The sequence below is a fragment of the Salmo salar genome, chromosome ssa10, assembly GCF_905237065.1.
Source record: "Salmo salar chromosome ssa10, Ssal_v3.1, whole genome shotgun sequence".
NCBI classification, from domain to species: domain Eukaryota; kingdom Metazoa; phylum Chordata; class Actinopteri; order Salmoniformes; family Salmonidae; genus Salmo; species Salmo salar.
Genome location: NC_059451.1, coordinates 104490244 through 104514701, shown reverse-complemented (window position 1 = coordinate 104514701; position 24458 = coordinate 104490244). Strand labels below are relative to the sequence as shown.

General features: G+C 41.5%; 1 protein-coding gene across 1 annotated transcript in view; it reads right to left on the bottom strand.

Annotated features, from left to right (window-relative positions):
* The window catches only part of LOC106561400 (neural-cadherin), a 97748-nt gene that overhangs the window by 8504 nt on the left and 64786 nt on the right, over positions 1-24458 (bottom strand). Inside the window, exons 19-28 of the mRNA XM_045688749.1 lie at positions 24205-24298; positions 22931-23115; positions 21289-21515; positions 20013-20290; positions 14455-14669; positions 13437-13564; positions 13108-13235; positions 10936-11059; positions 10194-10374; positions 8033-8199 (exon numbers count right to left, since the gene is read on the bottom strand). Of these exons, the coding sequence (XP_045544705.1) occupies positions 8033-8199; positions 10194-10374; positions 10936-11059; positions 13108-13235; positions 13437-13564; positions 14455-14669; positions 20013-20290; positions 21289-21515; positions 22931-23115; positions 24205-24298 (1727 nt within the window). The remainder of the gene's footprint in view (positions 1-8032; positions 8200-10193; positions 10375-10935; positions 11060-13107; positions 13236-13436; positions 13565-14454; positions 14670-20012; positions 20291-21288; positions 21516-22930; positions 23116-24204; positions 24299-24458) is intronic.

Below are 24458 nucleotides of genomic sequence, written 5' to 3'. Positions count from 1 at the left end.
ACTACTTCTTAGTGTGTCTAAGCAGAGGGCCTGTTGTCTGGACTTCTGGCAGTCTCTATGGGGGTGCCACAGGGTTCAATTCGGGCTGACTATTTTCTCTGTATACTTCAATGATGTCGCTCTTGCTGCTGGTGATTCTCTGATCCACCTCTACGCAGACGACACCATTCTGTATACTTTTGGCCCTTCTTTGGACACTGTGCTAACTAACCTCCAGACAAACTTCAATGTCATACAACTCTCCTTCCATGGCCTCCACTGCTCTTAAATGCAAGTAAAACTAAATGCATGCTCTTCAACCGATCGCTGCCCGCACCTGCCCGCCCGTCCAGCATCACTACTCTGGACGGTTCTGACTTAGAATATGTGGACAACTACAAATACCTAGGTGTCTGGTTAGACTGTAAACTCTCCTTCCAGACTCACATTAAGCATCTCCAATCAAAAATGTAATCTAGAATTGGCTTCCTACTTCCTATAAAATATCCTTCATTCATGCTGCCAAACATACCCTCGTAAAACTGACTATCCTACCGATCTTTGACTTCGGCGATGTAATTTACAAAATAGCCTCTACTCAGCAAATTGGATGCAGTCTATCACAGTGCCATCTGTTTTGTCACCAACACCCCATATAGTACCCACCACTGCGACCTGTATGCTCTCGTTGGCTAGCCCTCGCTTCATATTCGTCGCCAAACCCTCTGCCTCCAGGTCATCTATAAGTCTCTGCTAGGTAAAGCCCTGCCTTTCTCAGCTCACTGGTCACCATTGCAGCACCCACCCATAGCACACGTCCAGCAGGTATATTTCACTGGTCACCCCCAAAGCCAATTCCTCCTTTGGCCGCCTTTCCTTCCAGTTCTCTGCTGCCAATGACTGGAACGAATTGCAAAAATCACTGAAGCTGGAGACTCATATCTCTCTCACTAACTTTAATCATCAGCAGTCAGAGCAGCTTACAGATCATTGCATGATACAGTGGTAGCAATATATGGTTATAACATCTACAGAAAATACAGAAATGCCAAAGGTGGAGGTGTTGCCGTTCATATTCAGAACCAGATTCCTGTAAAGCTTAGAGAGGATCTCATGTTAAATACTATTGATGTAATATGGCTACAAGTTCAGCTGCTATAGACCACCAAGTGCAAACAGTCAGTATCTGGACATCATGTGTGAAATGCTTGATAATGTACAGTATGTGATATCAACAGAGAGGTACAGTATATTTTCTGGGTGATTTCAATATTGACTGGCTTTCATCAGGCTGCCCACTCAAGAGAAAGCTTCAAACTGTAACTACTGCTTGCAACCTGGTTCAGGTTATCAGTCAGCCTATCAGGGTAGTTACAAACAGCACTGGAATGAAATCATCAACATGTACTGATCACATCTTTACTAATGCTGCAGAAATGTGTTTTAAAGCAGTATCCAAATCCATTGGATGTAGTGATCACAATATAGTAGCCATATCTAAGAAAACCAAAGTTCCAAAGGCTGGGCTTAATATAGTGTATAAGAGGTCATACAATACGTTTTGTAGTGATTTCTATGTTCGACCGCTCCTGAGTGGCGCAGCGGTCTAAAGCACTGCATCTCAATGCTAGAGGTGTCACTACAGACACCCTGGATCGAATCCAGGCTGTATCACAACCGGCCGTGATTGGGAGTCCCATAGGGTGGCGCACAGTAGGCCGGTGTAGGCCGTGATTGTAAATAATAATTTGTTCTTAATTAACTGACTTGCCTAGTTAAATAAAGGTTAAATAAATAAAAAAATTATGTAAAGAATATTTGTTGGTCTGTGGTGTGTAATGAGGAGCAACCAGACAGTTGCTGCACTTGACACATTTATGAAATTGCTTATCCCAGTTACTAATAAGCATGCACCCATTAAGAAAATTACTGTAAAAACTATTAAATCCCTGTGGATTGATGAGAAATTGAAAAATTGTATGGTTGAGAGGGATGATGCAAAAGGAATGGCAAATAAGTCTGGCTGCGCAACCGATTGCCTAACGTATTGCAAATTGAGAAATCATGTGACTAAACTGAATAAAAAGAAGAAGAAACTACACTATGAAACAAAGATAAATTACATAAAGAATGATAGAAAAAAGCTTTGGCGCACCTTAAATGATATTTTGGGCAAAAAGGCAAACTCAGCTCCATCATTCATTGAATCAGATGGCTCATTCATCACAAAACTACTTTAATTATTTTCTCATTGGCAAGATTAGCTAACTTAGGCATGACATGCCAGCAACAAACGGTGACATTACACATCCAAGTATAACTGATCAAATTATGAAAGACAAGAACTGTAATTTTTCAATTCCGTAAAGTGAGTGTGGAAGAAGTGAAAAAAATATTGTTGTCTGTCAACGATGACAAGCCTTCAGGGTCTGACAACTTGGATGGAAAATTACTGAGGGTAATAGCCGACAATATTGCCACTCCTATTTGCCATATCTTTAATCTAAGCCTCCTAGAAAGTGTGTGCCCTCAGGCTGGGAGAGAAACTAAATTAATTCCGCTACCCAAGAATAGTAAAGCCCCCTTTACTGGTTCAAATAGCCGACCAATCAGGCTGTTACCAACCCTTAGGAAACTATTGAAAACATATTTTTTTGTGTTTGACCAGATACAGTGGCTTGCGAAAGTATTCACCCCCCCTTGGCATTTTTCCTATTTTGTTGTCTTACAACCTGGAATTAAAATTGATTTTTGGGGGGATTGTATCATTTGATTTACACAACATTCCTACCACTTTGAAGATGCAATTTTTTTTTTTATTGTTAAACAAACAAGAAATAAGACAAAAAAACGGAAAACTTGAGTGTGCATAACTATTCACCCCCCAAGTTAATACTTTGTAGAGCCACCTTTTGCAGCAATTACAGCTGCACGTCTCTTGGGGTATGTCTCTGTAAGCTCTAGCCACTGGGATTTTTGCCCATTCTTCAAGGCAAAACTGCTCCAGCTCCTTCAAGTTGGATGGGTTCTGCTGGTGTACAGCAATCTTTAAGTCATAGCACAGATTCTCAATTGGATTGAGGTCTGGGCTTTGACTAGGCCATTCCAAGACATTTAAATGTTTCCCCTTAAACCACTCGAGTGTTGCTTTAGCAGTATGCTTAGGGTCATTGTCCTGCTGGAAGGTGAACCTCCATCCCAGTTTCAAATCTCTGGAAGACTGAAACAGTTTTCCCTCAAGAATTTACCTGTATTTAGCACCATCCATCATTTCTTCAATTCTGACCTGTTTCCCAGTCCCTGCCGATGAAAAACATCCCCACAGCATGATGTTGCCACCACCATAATTCACTGTGGGGATGGTGTTGGTTTGCGCCATACATAGCGTTTTCCATGATGGCCAAAAAGCTCAATTTCAGTCTCATCTGACCAGAGTACCGTCTTCCATATGTTTAGGGAGTCTTCCACATGCCTTTTGGCGAACACCAAATGTGTTTGCTTATTTCTTTCTTTAAGCAATGGCTTTTTTTCTGGCCAATCTTCTGTAAAGCCCAGCTCTGTGGAGTGTACGGCTTACAGAGCTGGGCTTTACAGAAAGTGGTCCCATGGACAGATACTCCAATCTCCGCTGTGGAGCTTTTCAGCTCCTTCAGGGTTATCTTTGGTCTCTTTGTTGCTTCTCTGATTAATGCCCTCCTTGCCTGGTCTGTGAGTTTTGGTGGGCGGCCCTCTCTTGGCAGGTTTGTTGTGGTGCCATATTCTTGACATTTTTTTAAATGGATTTAATGGTGCTCTGTGGGATGCTTAAAGTTTTGGATATTTTTTTATAACCCAACCCTGATCTGTACTTTTCCACAACTTTGTCCCTGTCCTGTCTAGTTTGGAGAGCTCCTTGGTCTTCATGGTGCCGCTTGCTTGGTGTTACCCCTTGCTTAGTGGTGTTGCAGACTCTGGGGCCTTTCAGAACAGGTGTATATATACTGAGATCATGTGAAAGATCATGTGACACTTAAATAAAGTCAAACTGTGTGCAATATAACTAATTATGTGACTTCTGAAGGTAATTGGTTGCACCAAATCTTATTTAGGGGCTTCATAGCAAAGGGGTGAATACATATGCACGCACCACTTTTCAGTTTTTTATTATTTAGACATTTTTTAAACAAGTTTTTTTTTTTCATTTCACTTCACCAATTTGGACCACTTTGTGTATGTCCATTACATGAAATCCAAATAAAAATCTATTTAAATTACAGGTTGGAATGCAACAAAATAGGAAAACCCCAAGGGGATGAATACTTTTGCAAGGCACTCTACAATGCTATTTTACTGTAAACAAATTGACAGACTTTCAGCATGCTTATAGGGAAGGACATTCAACAAGCACAGCACTTACACAAATTATTGATGATTGGCTGAGAGAAATTGATGATGAAACGATTGTGGGAGCTGTTTCGTTTGACTTCAGTGTGGCTTTTGACATGATCGATCATAGTCTGCTCTTGGAAAAACATATGTGTTATGGCTTTACACCCCCTGCAATATTGTGGATAAAGAGTTGCCTGTCGAACAGATCACAGAGGGTGTTCTTTAATGGAAGCCTCTCAAACATAATCCAGGCAGAATTAGGAATTCCCCAGGGCAGCTGTCTAGGCCCCTTTTTAAAATCTTTACTAATGACATGCCACTGGCCTTGAGTAAAGCCAATGTGGCTATGTATGCAGATGACTCAACACTATACCTGTGAGCTACTACAGCGACTGAAATCACTGCAACACTTAACGAAGAGCTGCAGTTAGTTTCAGAATGGGTGGCAAGGAATACGTTAGTCCTAAATATATCAAAAACTAAAAGCTTTGTATTTGGGATAAATCATTCACTAAACCATAAACCTCAACTAAATCTTGCAATAAATCATGTGGAAATTGAGCAAGTTGAGGTGTCTAAACTGCTTGGAGTAACCCTGGATTATAAACTGTCATGGTCAAAACATGTTGATACAACTGTAGCTAAGATGGGGAGAAGTCTGTCCATAATAAAGTATTGCTCTGCCTTTTTAACAACACTATTAATTAACCTGTTGGGGCTAGGGGGCAGTATTGAGAATTTTGAAAAAAACATGTGCCCATTTTTAACTGCCTCCTACACCAACTCAGAAGCTAGAATATGCATATAATTGTTCAGGTTTGGATAGAAAACACTCTGAATTTTCTAAAACTGTTTGAATGGTGTCTGTAAGTATAACAGAACTCATATGGCAGTCAAAACCCTGAGACAAATTCTAACAGGAAGTGGATACCTGATGTGTTGAATTACCTTTAAGCCTATGCCATTGAAACACACAGGGGCTTATTAATTGTTGAGCACTTCCTATGGCTTCCACTAGATGTCACCAGTCTTTAGAAAGTGTTTTGAGTCTTATACTGTGAGAACTGAACGAACAAGAGCCTTGGAACGGTGGTGGCCGATTAGACTCTGACGCGCGAGTTCATGTTGGGTACTCTCGTTCCAAAACGTTTTAAAAGAGAATGCAAACGTCCGCCTTGAATATTATTCATGTTCTGGTTAAAAAAGGCACTAATGATTTATGCTATACAACGTTTGACATGTTTGAACGAACGTAAATATTTTCTTTCCCCTCGTTCATGACGAGAAGTCCGGCTGGCATAGATCATGTGCTAACAACACGGAGCTTTTTGGACATAAATTATGAGCTTTTTCGAACAAAACTACATTTGTTATGGACCTGGGATTCCTGGAAGTGACATCTGATGAAGAGAATCAAAGGTAATGGATTATTTACATAGTATTTTCGATTTTAGATCTCTCCAACATGGCGGTTAGTCTGTATCGCAAAGCGTATTTTTCTGGGCGCAGTGCTCAGATTATTGCAAAGTGTGATTTCCCAGTAAGGTTATTTTTAAATCTGGCAATCCGGTTGCGTTCAAGAGATGTAAATCTATAATTCTTTGAATGACAATATAATATTTTACCAATGTTTTCGAATAGTAATTATCCTCTTGAGCATCTGATCCCGTTAGCGGGATCAAAATCCAGCGAAAAATCATATCGCCAATTAGCATTAAAAAATTATCATAATTTTTTACAAAAATAAAAAATATATATTTTTTTTTTTTATAGATACACCTCTCCTGAATCGACCCACGTCGTCCGATTTCAAAAAGGTTTTACAGGAAAAGCAAATCATTAGATTATATTAGATGAGTCCATCGTAAAAAGCAGCTTCATAGCCATTTTCCGACCAACCACTTCCATCACATATTATCAATAAACAGCTAAATGTAGCACTAACCTTTTACAAACTTCATCAGATGGCACCCCTAGGACATCATGTTATACAATGCATGCATTCTTTTGTTCAATAAAGGTCATATTTATATATAAAAACAGCATTTTACATCTCTGTCTGACGTTGACTACCTAATTTCCCCTCAAAAGCGTCCCGGTAAACAATGCTACGTTTCAATAAATTGCTATACTATAACGATTTTTTAAATGTATATTGTCAATCTAACATTTATAGATGAATATCTCTTGAGAACACCCGTCATACCAGATTTTAAATTAACTTTACTGGGTAATCACACTTTGCGATAAAAGGAGATGCGATACTCAGAAAATCAGCTAATATACAGTGCTCGGCGCCATCTTGGACGCAACAGTATGAACCATCTCATCTTCAATAATATTGTCAATAATCGCCTACCTTTAGTTGTCTTCATCAGAAAGCATCCCAGGTCCACAACAGATGTATTTTCGGTCAAAAAGTCCATACTTCACGTTCCATTAGCCTGATGTTGGTAGCGCGTCCTATGGCTCTCTCCAAACGCAGCTCTGCACTTCATACTGAAAGCATTCCTCGCGCATGTAGGTTCGTTCAAACATGTCAAACGTTGTATAAAATAAATGTTCAGGGCCTCTAACACCAAGAGAGCCAATAAGATTCGAGGGGGATGATTTCATTGCCTTTAAAACCGTTTCCAAAGGTGGGGGCAGACATGGCCGCCGGCGTCATAATGGTGATGGCCCATCCCCTGTGACCAATTTCAAACTCCTGTCATTCACTGAGTTTTGACTCTATAAGGCTCAAACCACTGTGAAAGGACTGGCGACATCTAGTGGAAGCAATAGGAAGTGCCAAAATATTCCTAAACCCCTGTGTTTTTCAATGGGATAGGTTGAAACTCAATACAACACATCAGGTATCCACTTCCTGTCAGAAAATGTCTCAGGGTTTTGCCTGCCAAATGAGTTCTGTTATACTCACAGACACCATTCAAACAGTTTTAGAAACTTTAGAGTGTTTTCTATCCATATATAATAAGTATATGCATGCCCTATCTTCTGAGTTTGATTAGTAGGCCGTTGAAAATGGGAACGATTTTTTTTCAAAATGCGCTGTGGCGCCCCCTATCCTAGGGTATCCTCAAGAGGTTATTTAATTTGTTGTGCTGCTTGACTGGCGGTTATTGGAGGGAAACGATTTCCTCAACATCAACGCCATAGTAAAACGCTGTTTTTGGATATAAATATGAACTTGATAGAACAAAAAATGCATGCATTGTCTAACATAATGTCCTAGGAGTGTCATCTGATGGAGATTGTCAAAGGTTAGTGCATCATTTTAGCTGTTTTTCTGCTTTTGGTGACGCCTGTCTTTGAATTGACAAAACATTACACACAGCTATTGTCAATGTACTCTCCTAACATAATCTAACTTTATGCTTTTGCCGTAAAGCCTTTTTGAAATCGGACAACGTGGTTAGATTAAGGAGATGTTTATCTTTCAAAGGGTGTAAGATAGTTGTATGTTTGAGAAATTTGAATTATGACATTTAATTGTTTTCAAATTTGGCGCTCTTGATATTTCACCTGTTGTTGATTGGGTGTACCAGGGGTGGGACGCTTGCGTCCTGACGTCGTGAGGGAGCTTGTTCCACCATTGGGGTGCCAGAGCAGCGAACAGTTGCTGGACCCTTGACAGCAGCAAATTTGGATCCATAATAAATACAAATACAAATACAAGACTCACCTCCAGACGTAAGTATTCATTCTGTTCCTGCGAGAGGAGGCTGAGGAGGACACCGCTGGGGGCGTGGGTTCGCACCTGGAGCTGAAAGCTGGAGTGACGAGCGGGGAGTGACCAGCCCACCTGGTACTGGACATGGCTCCTCCCATTGAAGGAGAACTCTGGAACTTCTGTCAGTTGAAGAGAGAAAAACATAGAGTTGAATAGAGATACCATGAGGGATTCAAATACAACATATTATTAATTAATTTTACTGTACATACTGCTGTATGCACTCAGTAGACAATTCGAGACAATTCACATATGTGAGAGGAGCCAAACACAGTCATCTTAGTTGTGTGAGCCATGCATGTAAAGCCTTAAGTCAATTTTACATTCCAAAAGATAGCACAATAAAAAAATAGTTAAATCTTGAAACTAACAAGAGCTCTAAACCAGAGCTACAGTTGAAGTCGGAAGTTTCACATACAACTTAGCCAAATACATTTAAACTCAGTTATTCACAATTCCTGACATTTAATTCTAGTCAAAATTCCCTGTCTTAGGTCAGTTAGGATCACCACTTTATTTTAAGAATGTGAAATGTCAGAATAATAGTAGAGGGAATGATTTATTTCAGCTTTTATTTCTTTCATCACATTCCGGGTGGGTCAGAAGTTTACATACACTCAATTAGCATTTGGTAGCATTGCCTTTAAATTGTTTAACTTGGGTCAAATGTTTCGGGTAGCCTTCTACAAGCTTCCCACAATAAGTTGGGTGAATTTTGGCCCATTCCTCTTCATAGAGCTGATGTAACTGAGCCATGTTTGTAGGCCTCCTTGCTCGCACACACTTTTTCAGTTCTGCCCAGAAATGTTCTATAGGATTGAGATCAGGGCTTTGTTATGGCCACTCCAATACCTTGACTTTGTTGTCCTTAAGCCATTTTGCCACAACTTTGGAAGTATGATTGGGATCATTGTCCATTTGGAAGACCCATTTGCGACCAAGTTTTAACTTCCTGACTGATGTGTTGAGATGTTGCTTCAATATATCCAGATAATTTTCCGTCCTCAGGATGCCATCTATTTTGTGAAGTGCACCAGTCCCTCCTACAGCAAAGCACCCCCACAACATGATGCTGCCACCCCCGTGCTTCACGGTTCGGATGGTGTTCTTCGGCTTGCAAGCCTCCCCCTTTTTCCTCCAAAGATAACAATGGTCATTATGGCCAAACAGTTATATTTTTGTTTCATCAGACCAGAGGACATTTCTCCAAAAAGTATGATCTTTGTCCCCATGTGCAGTCGCAAACCGTAGTCTGGCTTTTTTATGGCGGTTTTGGAGCAGTGGCTTCTTCCTTGCTGAGCGGCCTTTCAGGTTATGTCGATATAGGACTCGTTTTACTGCAGATATAGATACTTTTGTACCCATTTCCTCCTGCAACTTCACAAGATCCTTTCCTGTTCTTCTGGGATTGATTTGCACTTTTCGCACCAAAGTACATTCATTTGGGAGACAGAACGGTATGACGTTTGCGTGGTCCCATGGTGTTTATACTTGCGTACTATTGTTTGTACAGAGGAACGTGGTACCTTCAGACGTTTGTAAATTGCTCCGAAGGATGAACCAGACTTGTGAAGGTCTACAATTTGTTTTCTGAGGTCTTGGCTGATTTCTTTTGATTTTCCCATGATGTCAAGCAAAGAGGCACTGAGTTTGAAGGTAGGCCTTGAAATACATCCACAGGTACACCTTCAATTGACTCAATCAATCAGAAGCTTCTAAAGCCATGACATAATTTTCTGGAATTTTCAAAGCTTTTTCAAGGCACAGTCAACTTAGTGTATGTAAACTTCTGACCCACTGGAATTGTGATACAGTGAATTATAAGTGAAATAATCTGTCTGTAAACAATTGTTGGGAAAATGACTTGTGTCATGCACACAGTAGATGTCCTAAACGACTTGCCAAAACTATAGTTTGTTAACAAGAAATTTGTGGAGTGGTTGAAAAACGAGTTTTAATGACTCCAACCTAAGTGTATGTAAACATTCGACTTCAACTGTATGTCGTTTAGATCATATTAGGACTCTGCTATGCAATGCAGTCCACTCTACACCTTATGATACCCAGAGACAACACCTGTTATAATCTGACTGTTAATTCTCTAAGGACATACCGTCTTCACAGTGGATCCCTGTGTACCCGGGCCCACACTGGCAGCTGAAGGAGTCCCACTGACCATTACAGCGCCCCCTGGCGCCACAGACTGGTACACCCATGTTCATACAGTTCCCATCAGTCAGAGAGCAGCCTGGGGCAGTGCTGGAGGATGCCGAGGGAGAGCCAAGGTCATAGAGCTGGAGCAGAGGGAAGAGCGAGAGAGAGAGGGGGGAGGGAGGAATGAGGGAAGGCGAGAGAGATATGTGGAGGGAGAGAGAAGAGAGGAAGAGAAGAAAAATACAAATTGAGGGCGAGAGAGAGAAAAGAATAAGGGAGAGAGAGAGAGAGATGGAATGAGATTTTAGGTGTATCTTCAATAATGCACAATACATCCTTTTCTGAAACCTAAAGTAGAGAGGCGCAAAGATCATGGGCATAAATGAGAGAAAGAACTTGAAGGAGAATACATTGCACCAGTACATGTAACCTGTCTGACAGCACTGATATAGTCTGACTAAAGTGGAATGTGATGACAGAGACATCAGCATTCAGAAGATACTCCCAGCTTAGCCTTGAGCTCACATTTACATTCCTCTTGAACTCCTGTTTTTAAAAACACCTTTCAGCGAGTTAACCAAACAGACCAAGGTGTGAGAAAGTAAATAAAACTGCAATGTCTAGAGCCAAGATGGAGTTAGAGAGGTAGACTATTTTCTTGTTAGGGTGTTAGGGAAAAGCTGTAGACTTTTGTGTCTTACCTTACTGTCCACAACCAGGTTGCGCAGACAACCATTGAAGTGCTTGTGCTGTAGCTGGGGATACTCATAGGACATGTTCTCGTTGACCCCACCTAGCTGCAACACCTGACTCCCATTCAGGTACCTGTGGAGGAGGACACACTTCACTGTCAATGTCTGACCATTCCGTCCATCCATCCATCCATCCATCCATCAAGTTCAAGTTTGTTTGTTCGCCATATACATATGATATACACTCCCCATCGTATTTATTTGGACAGTGAAGCTCTATACTCCAGCATTTTGGATTTGAGATCAAATGTTTCATATGAGGCGACAGTACAGAATGTCACCTTTTGTTTGAGGGTATTTTCATACATGTCTGTTTTACCGTTTAGAAATGAAAGCACTTTATGTTCTAGTCCCCCCATTTGAAGGTGCCATAAGTATTCGGACAAATTAACTTACAGTACCAGTCAAAAGTTTGGACACACCTACTCATTCCACAGTTTTTCCTTTATTTGTACTATTTTCTACATTGTAGAATAATAAAAAAGACATCAAAACTATGAAATAACACACATGGAATCATGTAATAACCCAAAAAGTGCTAAACAAATCAAAATATATTTTATATTTGAGATTCTTCAAAGTAGCCACTCTTTGCCTTGATGACAGCTTTGCACACTCTTGGCATTCTCTCAACCAGCTTCGTGAGGTAGTCACCTGGAATGCATTTCAATTAACAGGTGTGCCTTATTAAAAGTTCATTTGTGGAATTTCTTTCCTTCTTAATGCGTTTGAGCCAATCAGTTGTGTTGTGACAAGGTAGGGGTGGTATACAGAAGATAGCCCTATTTGGTAAAAGACCAAGTCCATATTATGGAAAGAACAGCTCAAAAAAGCAAAGAGAAATGACAGTCCATCATTACTTTAAGACATGAAGGTCAGTCAATCTGGAAAATGTCATTAACTTTGAAACTTTCTTCAAGTGCAGTCGCAAAAACCATCAAGTGCCATGATGAAACTGGTTCTCATGGGGACCGCCACAGAAAAGAAAGACCAAGAGTTACCTCTGCTGCAGAGGATAATTTCATTAGATTTAACTGCATCTCAGATTGCAGCCCAAATAAATGCTTCACAGAATTCAAGTAACAGAAACATCTCAACATCAACTTTTCAGAGGAGACTGCGTAAATCAGGCCTTTATGGTAGAATTGCTGCAAAGAAACCACTACTAAAGGACACCAATAATAAGAAGAGACTTGCTTGGGATAAGAAACACGAGCAATGAACATTAGACTGGTGGAAAACTGTCATTTAGTCTGATGAGTCCAAATTTGAGATTTTTGGTTCTAACCGCTGTGTCTTTGTGAGACGCAGAGCAGTTGAATGGATGATCTCCGAATGTGTGGTTCCCACTGTGAAGTATGGAGGAGGAGGTGTGATGGTGTCGGGGTGCTTTGCTAGTGACACTGTCTGATTCATTTTGAATTCAAGGCACACTTAACCAGCATGGCTACTACAGCATTCTGCAGCGATACGCCATCCCATCTGGTTTGCGCTTAGTAGGACTATCATTTGTTTTTCAACAAGACAATGACCCAACACACCTCCAGGCTGTGTAAGGGCTAATTGACCAAGAAGGAGAGTGATGGAGTGCTGCATCAGATGACCTGGCCTTCACAATCACCCATCCTCAACCCAATTGAGATGGTTTGGGATGAGTTGGACAGCAGAGTGAAATAAAAGCAGCCAACAAGTGCTCAGCATATGTGGAAACTCCTTCAAGACCGTTGGAAAAGCATTTCAGGTGAAGCTGGTTGAGAGAAGGATTCCACAATGATTACATCAAGCTGGTGACTACACACTTGTTGGATGCATTTGCAGTTTATTTTGGTGTGTTTCAGATTATTTTGTGCCCAATAGAAATGAATGGTAAATATTGTAATGTGTCATTTTGAAATCACTTTTACTGTAAATAAGAATATAATATGTTTCTGAACACTTCTACATGAATGTGGATGCTACCATGATCACAGATAATCATGAATGAAATGTGGATGGATAGAGGTTATTCGTTTTTGTTATGCTTTTCAGAGGAACCATTTTGTCCATCCACAATGCCTTGGCTGGCTAGCAGGTGTGATTGGTGCGACGTCCCAAGGGGCGGGGTTCTGAGGAGGACATTACCTGTCCCTATTAGGCGTGACTCCTCTGACCTCACAGGAGGACCGGTCCTCAGTCATGGCCCAGCTGTCCACGCCCTCAGTCTCCATAACGATAGCACTGGAGCAGCGGTCCAGGGTGAAATGCACATCCTGAAAACCCCGGAAAACAGGAGCGAGGTTAAACACACACACACACACACACACACACACACACACACACACACACACACACACACACACACACACACACACACACACACACACACACACACACACACACACACACACACACACACACACGTAAGAACATGAAAGAATGTGTTGAATACAGTCATCTAATAGTCCATTTACTTTACTGTTGCTTCTAACATCCAGTCGGTGCCAGCGTCTGTCAGACACAACCATGTTGCCCTGCAACTGCAGGACCAGGGTCCCAGACCCGTGGTTGATCTTCAGACTGGGTGTTCCACCAATCAGCTCTGAAGGGAAAAGAGAGGTCATCAATATCAGCATTATCCCCATGCCATTCCACCTACAGACTTAAAGGGTCAAAGTTCAACAGTGGTGTAGGATGTTCTTCTGATACTCTTAGAGGGATGTTGTTGAGTGTCAAATAGTAAATTCATACAAATGTACATACATTACATGAAACTGTATATATACAGTTCATTCCAAAGGTATGGACCATTATTTTGGTCTACAAAGATGAGAAAGTCAATCAATTAACAAGGCTACATTGTTTTAGTTTGAGTGGCTTGACTCTGTATGGGCTGTATGACTAAGCAACCCAATAAATCCAAATCATGCTGAATATCTCCCACACATCCAGTTTGTTATTCAATTCATGCACCTTGGTTGGACTGGGAGGCAGCGACAGTATACATTTGCCATTGTGTAACAGAGGTGGTTTGTTAAACCATACTAGCCTGATGAATAACCTTGCTTGTATCCCCCCAAAAAACAAGTTACAGTGAGGGAAAAAAGTATTTGATCCCCTGCTTATTTTGTACGTTTGCCCACTGACAAAGAAATGATCAGTCTATAATTTCAATGGTAGATTTATTTGAACAGTGAGAGACAGAATAACAACAAAAAAATCCAGAAAAACGCATGTCAAAAATGTTATAAATTGATTTGCATCCACTGTAGCTCCCAGCTAATGCCCATCGCTTAGCTCAGCGGGCTAACGTGTCATATTGAGGCACGCAGACAACCCAAGTTCAAATCCCAAGATGATGAGTAACCTTGCCTGAGACCTAAAATCCAGAGTTACAGTAGGTTCCAGTTAATGCCTAGGTTTTAGCTCAGAGGGCTTTTGTGATCTCCATGACCCGTGTTCAAATCCTGGGTGGGTAATACATTACTCTACCTATAGCCATGTAGTCCTCTGGGTCTCCAGGCTGCAGGGTGGCCAGGGGCCCGCTGTAGAGTAGCAGCCCATCCTCAGCCTCTGTGATGAACTCCAGGGAAAGATGGCTATCAAAGCACGGCCTTATGGGAGGAAACCAGGCATAGCCGTTGCCAAGGAAACTTCGCCTCGTCTGCTGGCATTCAGGACCCTCATGCTGCAGTGGGCACTGGCACCTGTGGTGGCATGAAACAAAAGCAGCCCAGAGAACATTAACAGTGATTTTTTTCCCTATTGAAACATTATGATGGGGCTGGCTCTACTATCATATATCTCTGTGTAAAGTGCTGTGGGATGTGACTATATTTATAAATGACAACATACAGTAACTCTTAGACAGACAGGAGAATAGGACTAATAAAACACACCACATACAGTAGCTGATAGTGCATTAGGCATGAAACACATCAAGTACATATGAATATACTGCATTAGATAGCCTTATCACATTGTTCAGCCTGTGAGCCTCAAAACAGGTTTTGTTGCTGAAAAATCCCTTACAACCTCTCAGCAGCACATCAGATCCCTTTGTTCGAACATGATTCATACTTTTCTAGGTACCCTACATTATCACTGATTCTCAATATCTCCTTGTTTCTGACCCATTACTCTGCTGTGCAGATTGCCTGGCATGGTGAAGTACATGTGTGTGTTAAGCTAGCAGTGGTCCATAGAAGAGCTCGAGTCTGTAATCAAGGCAAAGGAAGGGAAAGGAGAAGTAATCACCGAGAAATCAACTAGAGTGCTTCTTCATGCTATTCCTCCACTTCTTCATGGTATTCCTCCCAACTAGCTCTAGAATTTTTTCTCCAATATAACATTTCGAAGTTGTTGCAAACTTTAAATTTCAAAGTGTTTAAGGTTTTTTAAGGTACATGCTGACCAGACCAGTATCACGCGCATGTTGATTTTGACGCGATCAGGACACGCAGGTTGAAATATCAAAACGAACTCTGAACCAACTATATTCATTTGGGGACAGGTCGAAAAGCATTAAACATTTATGGTAATTTAGCTAGCTAGCTAGCTGTTGCTAGCTAATTTGTCTTGGGATATAAACATTGGGTTCTTATTTTACCTGAAATGTACAATGTACTCCGACAATTAATCCACGGATAAAAGGGTGCACCAAGTTCATTTCTAGTAATCTCCCCTCCTTCAGGCTTCTTCTTCTACTTTGGACTTTATATGGTGGTTGGCAACCAACATTAAGGTACATTACCATTACCAACTGGGCTGGAGTGTGGACCTAAGTTCCTCTTTAAATCACCAATGTGGGTATGTGCTCCTAAAAACCAATGGGAGATGGCAAGTGGGTATATGCTCCTAAAAACCAATGAGGAGATGGGAGAGGCGGGACTTGCAGCGCATCAAGTGTCACAAATAGAACAAAGTTCTATTTTAGCGCCTGGCTACACAAACAGTCATTGACGCGTGCGAACAGTGTTGGTGCAATGATTGAATAACATGTACAGTACCAGTCAAAAGTTTGGACACACCTACTCATTCAAGGGTTTTTCTTTATTTTGACTATTTACCACATTGTAGAATAATAGTGAAGACATCAAAACTATGAAACCAGCATGGCTACCACAGCATTCTGCAGCGATACGCCATCCCATCTGGTTTGTGCTTAGTAGGACTATCATTTGTTTTTCAACAGAACAATGACCCAACACACCTCCAGGCTGTGTAAAGGCTATTTAACCAAGAAGGAGAGTGATGGAGTGCTGCATCAGATGACCTGGCCTCCACAATCACCCGACCTCAACCCAATTGAGATGATTTCGGATGAGTTGGACTGCCTGTCACACCCAGATCTGTTTTTACACCTGTCTTTGTGCTTGTCTCCACACCCCTCCAGGTGTCGCCAATCTTCCTCATTATCCCCAGTCTATTTATACCTGTGTTTGTCTGTTGCCAGTTCTTGTCTTGTCAGGTCTTAGCAGTGTTTTTTCCCGTCTCCCTGCTTTCTCAAGTTCTGTTTCCGAGTTTCCCCAGTTCTGACCATTCTGCCTGCCCTGACCCCGAGCCTGCCTGCCATTCTGTTCCTGCCTGACTCTGACCCGTTTCCAGAACTCTGCCTGTCCTGACCCTGAGCCTGCCTGCTGTTCTGTACCTTATTGACTCTGCCCTGGATTACAGACCTCTGCCTTTGACCTGTCTTTTGCCAATAAACATCTGTGACTCTAGCTGTCTGCATCTGGGTCTTATCCTGAGTTCTGATACCGCCGAGTGAAAGAAAAGCAGCCAACAGGTGCTCAGTATATGTGGGAACTCCTTCAAGACTGTTGGAAAAGCATTCCAGGTGAAGCTGGTTGAGAGAATGCCAAGAGTGTGCAAAGCTGTCATCAAGGCAAAGGGGGGCTACTTTGAAGAATCTAAAATCTAAAATCTATTTTGATTTGTTTAACAATTTTTTGGTTACTACATGATTCCATATGTGTTATTTCATAGTTTTGATGTCTTCACTATTATTCTACCATGTAGAGAATAGTAAAAATAAAGAAAAACCCTTGAATGAGTAGGTATGTCCAAACTTTTGACTGGTATATATGTTATTGGATGTACAGACATTATGGACAGTATGTGATGGGGTGTATAGACATTATGGACAGTATGTGATGGGGTGTATGGACATTATGGACAGTATGTGATGGGATGTATAGACATTATGGACAGTATGTGGATAGAATATTTAGTGTATCTGTAGAATACATAGGATAAAATAGTATATATACAGCAATAGTTGAATATGATGGCATTGACTAGAATACAGTATACAGTACATATGAAATGAGTAAAACAATATGTAAACATTATTAAAGTGACCAGTGTTCCATTATTAAAGTTACCAGTGATTCCAAGTCTATGTACACAGGGCAGCAGGGTGGTAGCCGGCTAGTGACAGTGACTAAGTTCAGGGCAGGGTACTGGGTGGAGGCCGGCTAGTGATGGCTATTTAACAGTCTGATGGCCTTGAGATAGAAGCTGTTTTTCAGTCTCTTGATGGACGTCAAATACTGACTTGTATCACGGGTGAAATGGCTGAGTCCTGTACTTCTTCATGCTATTCCTCCACTTCTTCATGCTATTCCTCCACTTCTTCATGCTATTCCTCCATTTCTTCATGCTATTCCTCCACTTCTTCATGCTATTCCTCCACTTCTTCACGCTATTCCTCCACTTCTTCACGCTATTCCTCCACTTCTTCACGCTATTCCTCCACTTCTTCATGCTATTCCTCCACTTCTTCACGCTATTCCTCCACTTCTTCACGCTATTCCTCCACTTCTTCATGCTATTCCTCCACTTCTTCACGCTATTCCTCCACTTCTTCACGCTATTCCTCCACTTCTTCACGCTATTCCTCCACTTCTTCATGCTATTCCTCCACTTCTTCATGCTATTCCTCCACTTCTTCATGCTATTCCTCCACTTCTTCACGCTATTCCTCCACTTCTTCACGCTATTCCTCCACTTCTTCATGCTATTCCTCCACTTCTTCATGCTATTCCTTCACTTCTTCATGCTATTCCTCCACTTCTTCATGCTATTCCTCCACTTCTTCATGCTATTCCTTCATTTCTTCATGCTATTCCTCCACTTCTTCACGCTATTCCTCCACTTCTTCACGCTATTCCTCCACTTCTTCATGCTATTCCTCCACTTCTTCATGCTATTCCTCCACTTCTTCATGCTATTCCTCCACTTTTTCACGCTATTCCGCCACTTCTTTATTCTATGCCTCCTCTAGTGAATCTGCATGCCTACTAGCCGTAAATAGTAATCAAATAAATGCCTTGATATAAAGAGAAATACACGCAAAGAGAAAAATATCACTTTGGATCCAAAACAGGACAGAATATTCACAGACCCCTGGCGAAACGTGATGTGAGACTAACTGGGCTTGGTAGAAAATGTCAGAGCCATCTATTTTCATGTGGCGTCGTATCTGAGTGGATGGCTCTGCTATGTACAGTTAGGGTCTGTTTTCTCCTTCTGCCAACATCTCCAACTCTGTTTATTCAGCAGAGGGCCAAGACATGTCAGGAATACTGATCCATACAGAGAGAGACGGGATGATTCTGTGGTGTGTGTATGTAACAGTGTAGGTTCCGTCCCTCTCTTCGCCCCAACCTGGGCTCGAACCAGGGACCCTTGCACACATCAACAACTGACACCCACGAAGCATCGTTACCCATCGCGCCACAAAAGCCACGGCCCTTGCAACGCAAGGGGAAACCCTACTTCAAGTCTCAGAGCGAGTGACGTCACTGATTGAAATGCTATTAGCGCGCACCACCGCTAACTAACTAGCCATTTCACATCGGTTACATGTACACACACATGCATACATGGAGAAAGCATGCACACACGTTTGTGCCTGATCATACACACACGTACACACGTACACACACACACGTACACACACACATACACATACACATACACACACACACACACACACACACACACATAACACACCTTCCCAGGCATTCTCCATGTGACTCCAGAGAGCAATGCCAATACAAACTCCAGAGCATAGGGCATGTTTCTTCCTCTGACTGACACGATCTGATAAGGCCAATGTCTCAGACTGGCTATTAAGCTCTCTCGACATGGGATTGGCCCACAATTTGATTTTTCACACACATTCTGAATACACATTGGGTTATATAGCAGCATCTATATTCTGACAAGGGCTCCCTCACAAGACTGCAGACTGCAGCAGATGTGGCAGATAAAAACCGCAGCATGCTTTTGACTAGTGCCCCTAGGGCTCTGGGACACCCCCCATGAGTGTGATCTTCATGTTCTAAGGTCTTAAGGCAGACATCTGTTTGCCTTATTTAACTTTACATGTTCATGTAAATGGTATTAAGTGGGATTCTGAAAGGTTGTCAGCACTTGGGAGAGGGGTGTGTAGTGCTTGTTGTAATCTCACTGGCCCACATTTCTTAAATCCTACCAATTCTCATCATCAAATTAGCTCCATGCTATTTCTTCTGTGATACACCCACATTGGGCCTTGTACTTTTTTTTAAATGGATTTCTGACTGCTTTATATGCTTAGCGTTCAAGGCTCTAGTATATAATTATGAGGCAATTTATCATCAAACTATAGATTTTTTTACTCTGAATTTATTGTCATTCTTCTTCTCTAATTTATTCAGATTGGTGTCATTTCTGATTATGGTATAATTTTCTCCACATCACCATCTGTGTCTAGATTTCCTCCTGATTATTTCTATCACCTTCTCTTAATTATCTCTCAATTGTCTCCGATGGAAGGATATTTATCTTGTGTAATAAATTAATTACAATAAAGACAGGATACGATCGTGTTCGGTAGAGTTAAACTGGAAGAAAAAGGTTCGAAATAGAATGAAAAAATGAGGAACTATCTGCAGGTGTCCAATAAGACACTCTTGTGTTTTCTGCTGCGATGTGCCTTATGAACAAAACCCAGTTCACATAGTCCTCAGGTATTGCTTTGGTCCCTGCTCTCTGCTCACCTGTACCCACTGAGGGTATCTATGCAGGTGCCTCCATTGAAGCAGGGGTTTGTGAGGTAGGAGGAACAAGCCTGATGGACCCGGTCCCTGGCAGAGCAGCCACACCGGGCAGAGGACATCATCGTCACAGACACCAGTGCTATGTTCCCGGCATCGACCAGGGTGGGTGTGTCACTGACGCTGAGCTGTGTGGAGCAGCCGCCACCCGGCCTGCAGTCTGTGTACACACACTCATCCACCTCTACCTGGGACACGTTCACCCGCAGCAGAGACTGCAGCTGAAGAGAGGGACAGAGAGAGGGGTTGGGGGGAAGAGAAAGAGGGGGATAGAGAGAGATAAAGCCCCTTGAATTGAATTGAGATGTAGAGAAAGAGAAAGAGATGGAGAGAAAGAGAGAGAGGGAATGAGAGAGAGGGAATGAGAGAGAGGGAATGAGAGAGAGGGAATGAGAGAGAGGGAAAGAGAGAGGGAGAGAAAGAGAGAGGGAGAGAGAGTTGGAGAGAGCGAGAGAGAGGGGGGAGAGGGAGAGAGATGGAAAGAGAGAGAGCGGGAGAGTGAAATAGGGAGAGGGGAGGAGTAGATAGATAGATAGATAGATAGATAGATAGATAGATAGATAGATAGATAGATAGATAGATAGATAGATAGATAGATAGATAGATAGATAGATAGATAGATAGATAGATAGATAGATAGATAGATAGATAGATAGATAGATAGATAGATAGATAGATAGATAGATAGATAGATAGATAGATAGATAGATAGATAGATAGATAGATAGATAGATAGATAGATAGATAGATAGATAGATAGATAGATAGATAGATAGATAGATAGATAGATAGATAGATAGATAGATAGATAGATAGATAGATAGGGAAGTAAGGGAGGACAGAGAGTGATGAACCTGGCTGATATTCCTCACACATACAAATATTTACTTAAAAAGAAACGAGTACATCTCCAAAATGGCAGATTTATTTTCAATAAATGAATGAGAACTGAGATAGAGAGACAGAGGGTCGGCGAGAGATTGAAAGAGGGATGGAGAGATAGAGGGAATGAGGTGAGGGTGAGAGAGAATGAGTAAGGAAGCAGTTATGAACACAGAAGGGGGAGAGTTGGTGCGAACAACATTAATGAAAAAGATATGAATGCACATTGCACCTCTTGGCTGATAAAGAAACGATATCGACAACACCAAGCTCTGCTCCCAGAGATGTATGAGCTAAGATCCCTATCTTCAAGATGGGAAAACATTGAGGCGTGTACCTTCTTTGTATGCGCCGCCAGGTATCCATGTAGTTTCTCTGGGCGCAGGTAGCCATCGCTGTGCACAGAGAAGCGCACGTCCAGCGTCTTTGGTCTAACGTCTGTCAGGCTGAAGACGTTGATTGTGCCTGATCTGATGGACAGGTGTTCAGACAAGAAGCCCCTGAACATATCCTGTCGACTCCTCTCGTCCACCCGGGACTGAATAAACTCTCTGGCAGTGATGCCTGCAGAAGTGGGAAATATACACACATACGCACACACACACAAGCACACACACAGACAGAAACACACCTCAGGCATTAGAACCTCAAGAACATTCACTATTTACTGACAGGGGAAGTTGATCAAAGTGAACCCAGTCTTGGTTCAATTAGCAAATAGAATTGATCTATACTGGCCTGACATTGATTCACTCACCCATGTAGTGAAACTATTTAACTTACCGTTCTTTAATTATTTCCACTGAGACCGATTCTTGGCTCCAGTATAAAACATTGACGGCCTCACTGTCAAATAGATTTAGAGGTCGAAGCATTAGCAATGCAATGCGTCTCTTCTAATAATATCGGAGAGGATGAAAAAAGTCCTCTTTAATCTCTACAAAGTGAAATTGATGCCCTGGCATGCCTAATAGCCTTGCAGTCTATTCATAAAATGTATTTTCAAATGTCAAGGACTAACCTGGCAGTTTTGAAATTGACCTTTACATTTGAGATTTGCCCAGAGAGAGCCAAAATACCAAGACATTAAACTTCATATGTTTGTGAAAACGGCACCTGATGTGTAATACACACTGCTGCTTGAAGTGATAGGGACTATAGGTTATCCTAATAGATTTGTTATAAAGTACATACCTCACAGCTTGTAAAGGTGAAAAGGTGAGCTCCTCCGATTCAATGTAAATCGCTTGGATCTTTTGTAAAAGATGAACATAAATCCAATCCATTGAATTTGCTGACTCACAGCGCAGCCTCAGATTTAAAAGTACCAGTTCTAGATCCAGAGATACTCTCTATTTTAAGGTGTAGAAGTCTACAGGTTTCTGTACGTTTTTTATTCATTCATTTTTTTACATAATTTACTCATTCTTCTTTCTTGTATTTTAATCCAGAGAGCAGCAGCTGATTCCCCATGAATTAATATCACAACCTGATTGAATCCTAATGACAAAACCTTGCCTATTATTGTCTTTCTCAAACCAAACATATGTCTCGAAAGCTACATTGTCTATCTCTCCAACAACAGAACGAAGTCAAATAAAAAGCCTGACGTTTGGTGTGGGCGGAAAGATGAGCGATAGAGCACAAGAGAAAGGAAAACAAATGGAAAAAGTAATTCATGTTGACAGGTTCAGACTCATCATCTCATATAGAGCATCCCTGCTGTGGAGTAACAGCAGCTGAAGTAGCACAACTCTAGTTGCTGAACGATAGGTGGGTCCCTCTGTTGAAAGGGTTCAACATAGAACCCAAAAGTGTTCCACTTGAAACAAAAAGGGTTTTTACCTGGAACCCTATTGGGACAGCGAAGAACCCTTTTAGGTTCTAGACAGCACCTTTTTTTCTAAGAGTATAATCACGAATCATGACATAAACTGTAGAATAGATAAGTACAATGTTGTCACGCTTGAGTAGCTTACCGATCAGACGCAGGGAGGCTGATGAGTGGATGGCCATGTCCTCTAGCTCCCGGACGTGAACTGTGACCCCAGACACCACGTCCGGCCACACCCCGTCCGACACTCCCACTCTGAGATAGTAGCTTCCCGCTAGGGTGTTCTGTCTGATGGCCAGGTGGCCTGAACTCTTGTCTAGAGTGAAATACCTGTAGGGGAGGACATAAATGTGGTGGAAAACTTAAATGACTGGGTGGTATTCATAAAGGGCATACAATGGAAAACATTTTAAAATACAATGGAAAATGGAAATAAATGTTTCTTATTGGACAAGGCCAAGCAGTCCCTCCATGTTTAAGTGTTTATTCCATGTTTTATTCCGTTTTGTGCCTACAACGCTGGACTACCAAAGGAAATGAACGGAAAGAACAACTGTTCAGTTTCTGCTGGGCGGTAAATTATATTTTGTTTACATCTCCACCAAAGGAGCTCGGTAGTTGTCATAGAAACGGGTCAGGATTGGCATATGAATAAAACAGGAATGTGTAAAATATGCAATTGGGATTTTCTTCTGTTCCCTGACTGTGTTAGATGCAAAATTGCAAACAATCTTGGTATAAATATTCTTGATCCTTGTTCCCCTGCGAGTCCACTAGTTGATATGATACAAATGCATCCTCTGATTGCTCTGATTACATTAACATTTTACATTTTTGTCATTTAGCAAATGCTCTTATCCAGAGCGACTTACGGGAGCAATTAGGGTTAAGTGCATGTTGAACAAGAGGCACTTGTTGGCCAAGTAGGAAATGTGGTGATATTCTCCACCCTTTCCCTTTCTTTGACTTTCTTTGACTGTTACTGTTTATTGTCTCTCCTGTTGCCTAGTCACTTTATCCCTATTTATATGTATATATCTACTTAAATTACCTCGTACCCCTGCACATCAACTCGGTACTGGTACCCCGTGTATATAGCCAAGATATCGTTACTCATTGTGTATTTATTCCTCATGTTATTATCTTTCTATATTTCTATTATTTCTTTATTTTTCTCTCTGCATCGTTGGGAAGGGCTCATAAGTAAGCATTTCACTGTTAGTCTACACCTATTCTTTACCAAGCATCTGACAAATCACATTTCATTTTATTTGACTCTGAGACTTTGAGTGAAAGTAGCTGAAGGTCATATTTATAGGGATACATATTTGCATCTGTCATATATTAACTGTTTAACTGATTAACTGATTAACTGTCCTATTATGACTCACGCTGGTTACAGACAAACATAACACCTACCTCATTCCTTCTGCATCTAAGGTGTAGGTCTTGTTGTCCCAATCATCTTGATCAGGGGCATAGACCTTGCCCAGCGAAGTAGTCTGCATCCTTCCTGTCCAGCGCACACAAAGACTTTGATTTTGTCTGAAAACAACGGTTTCCAAACCAAAAGTGATAGAGGCCCTAGGCTGCTTATCTTCAGCCGTTTTCTTATCTGCTGTTCTGTGATTCTGCTGTTTCTGTTCTTCCTATTATGTTCATGAGTGTGAAGT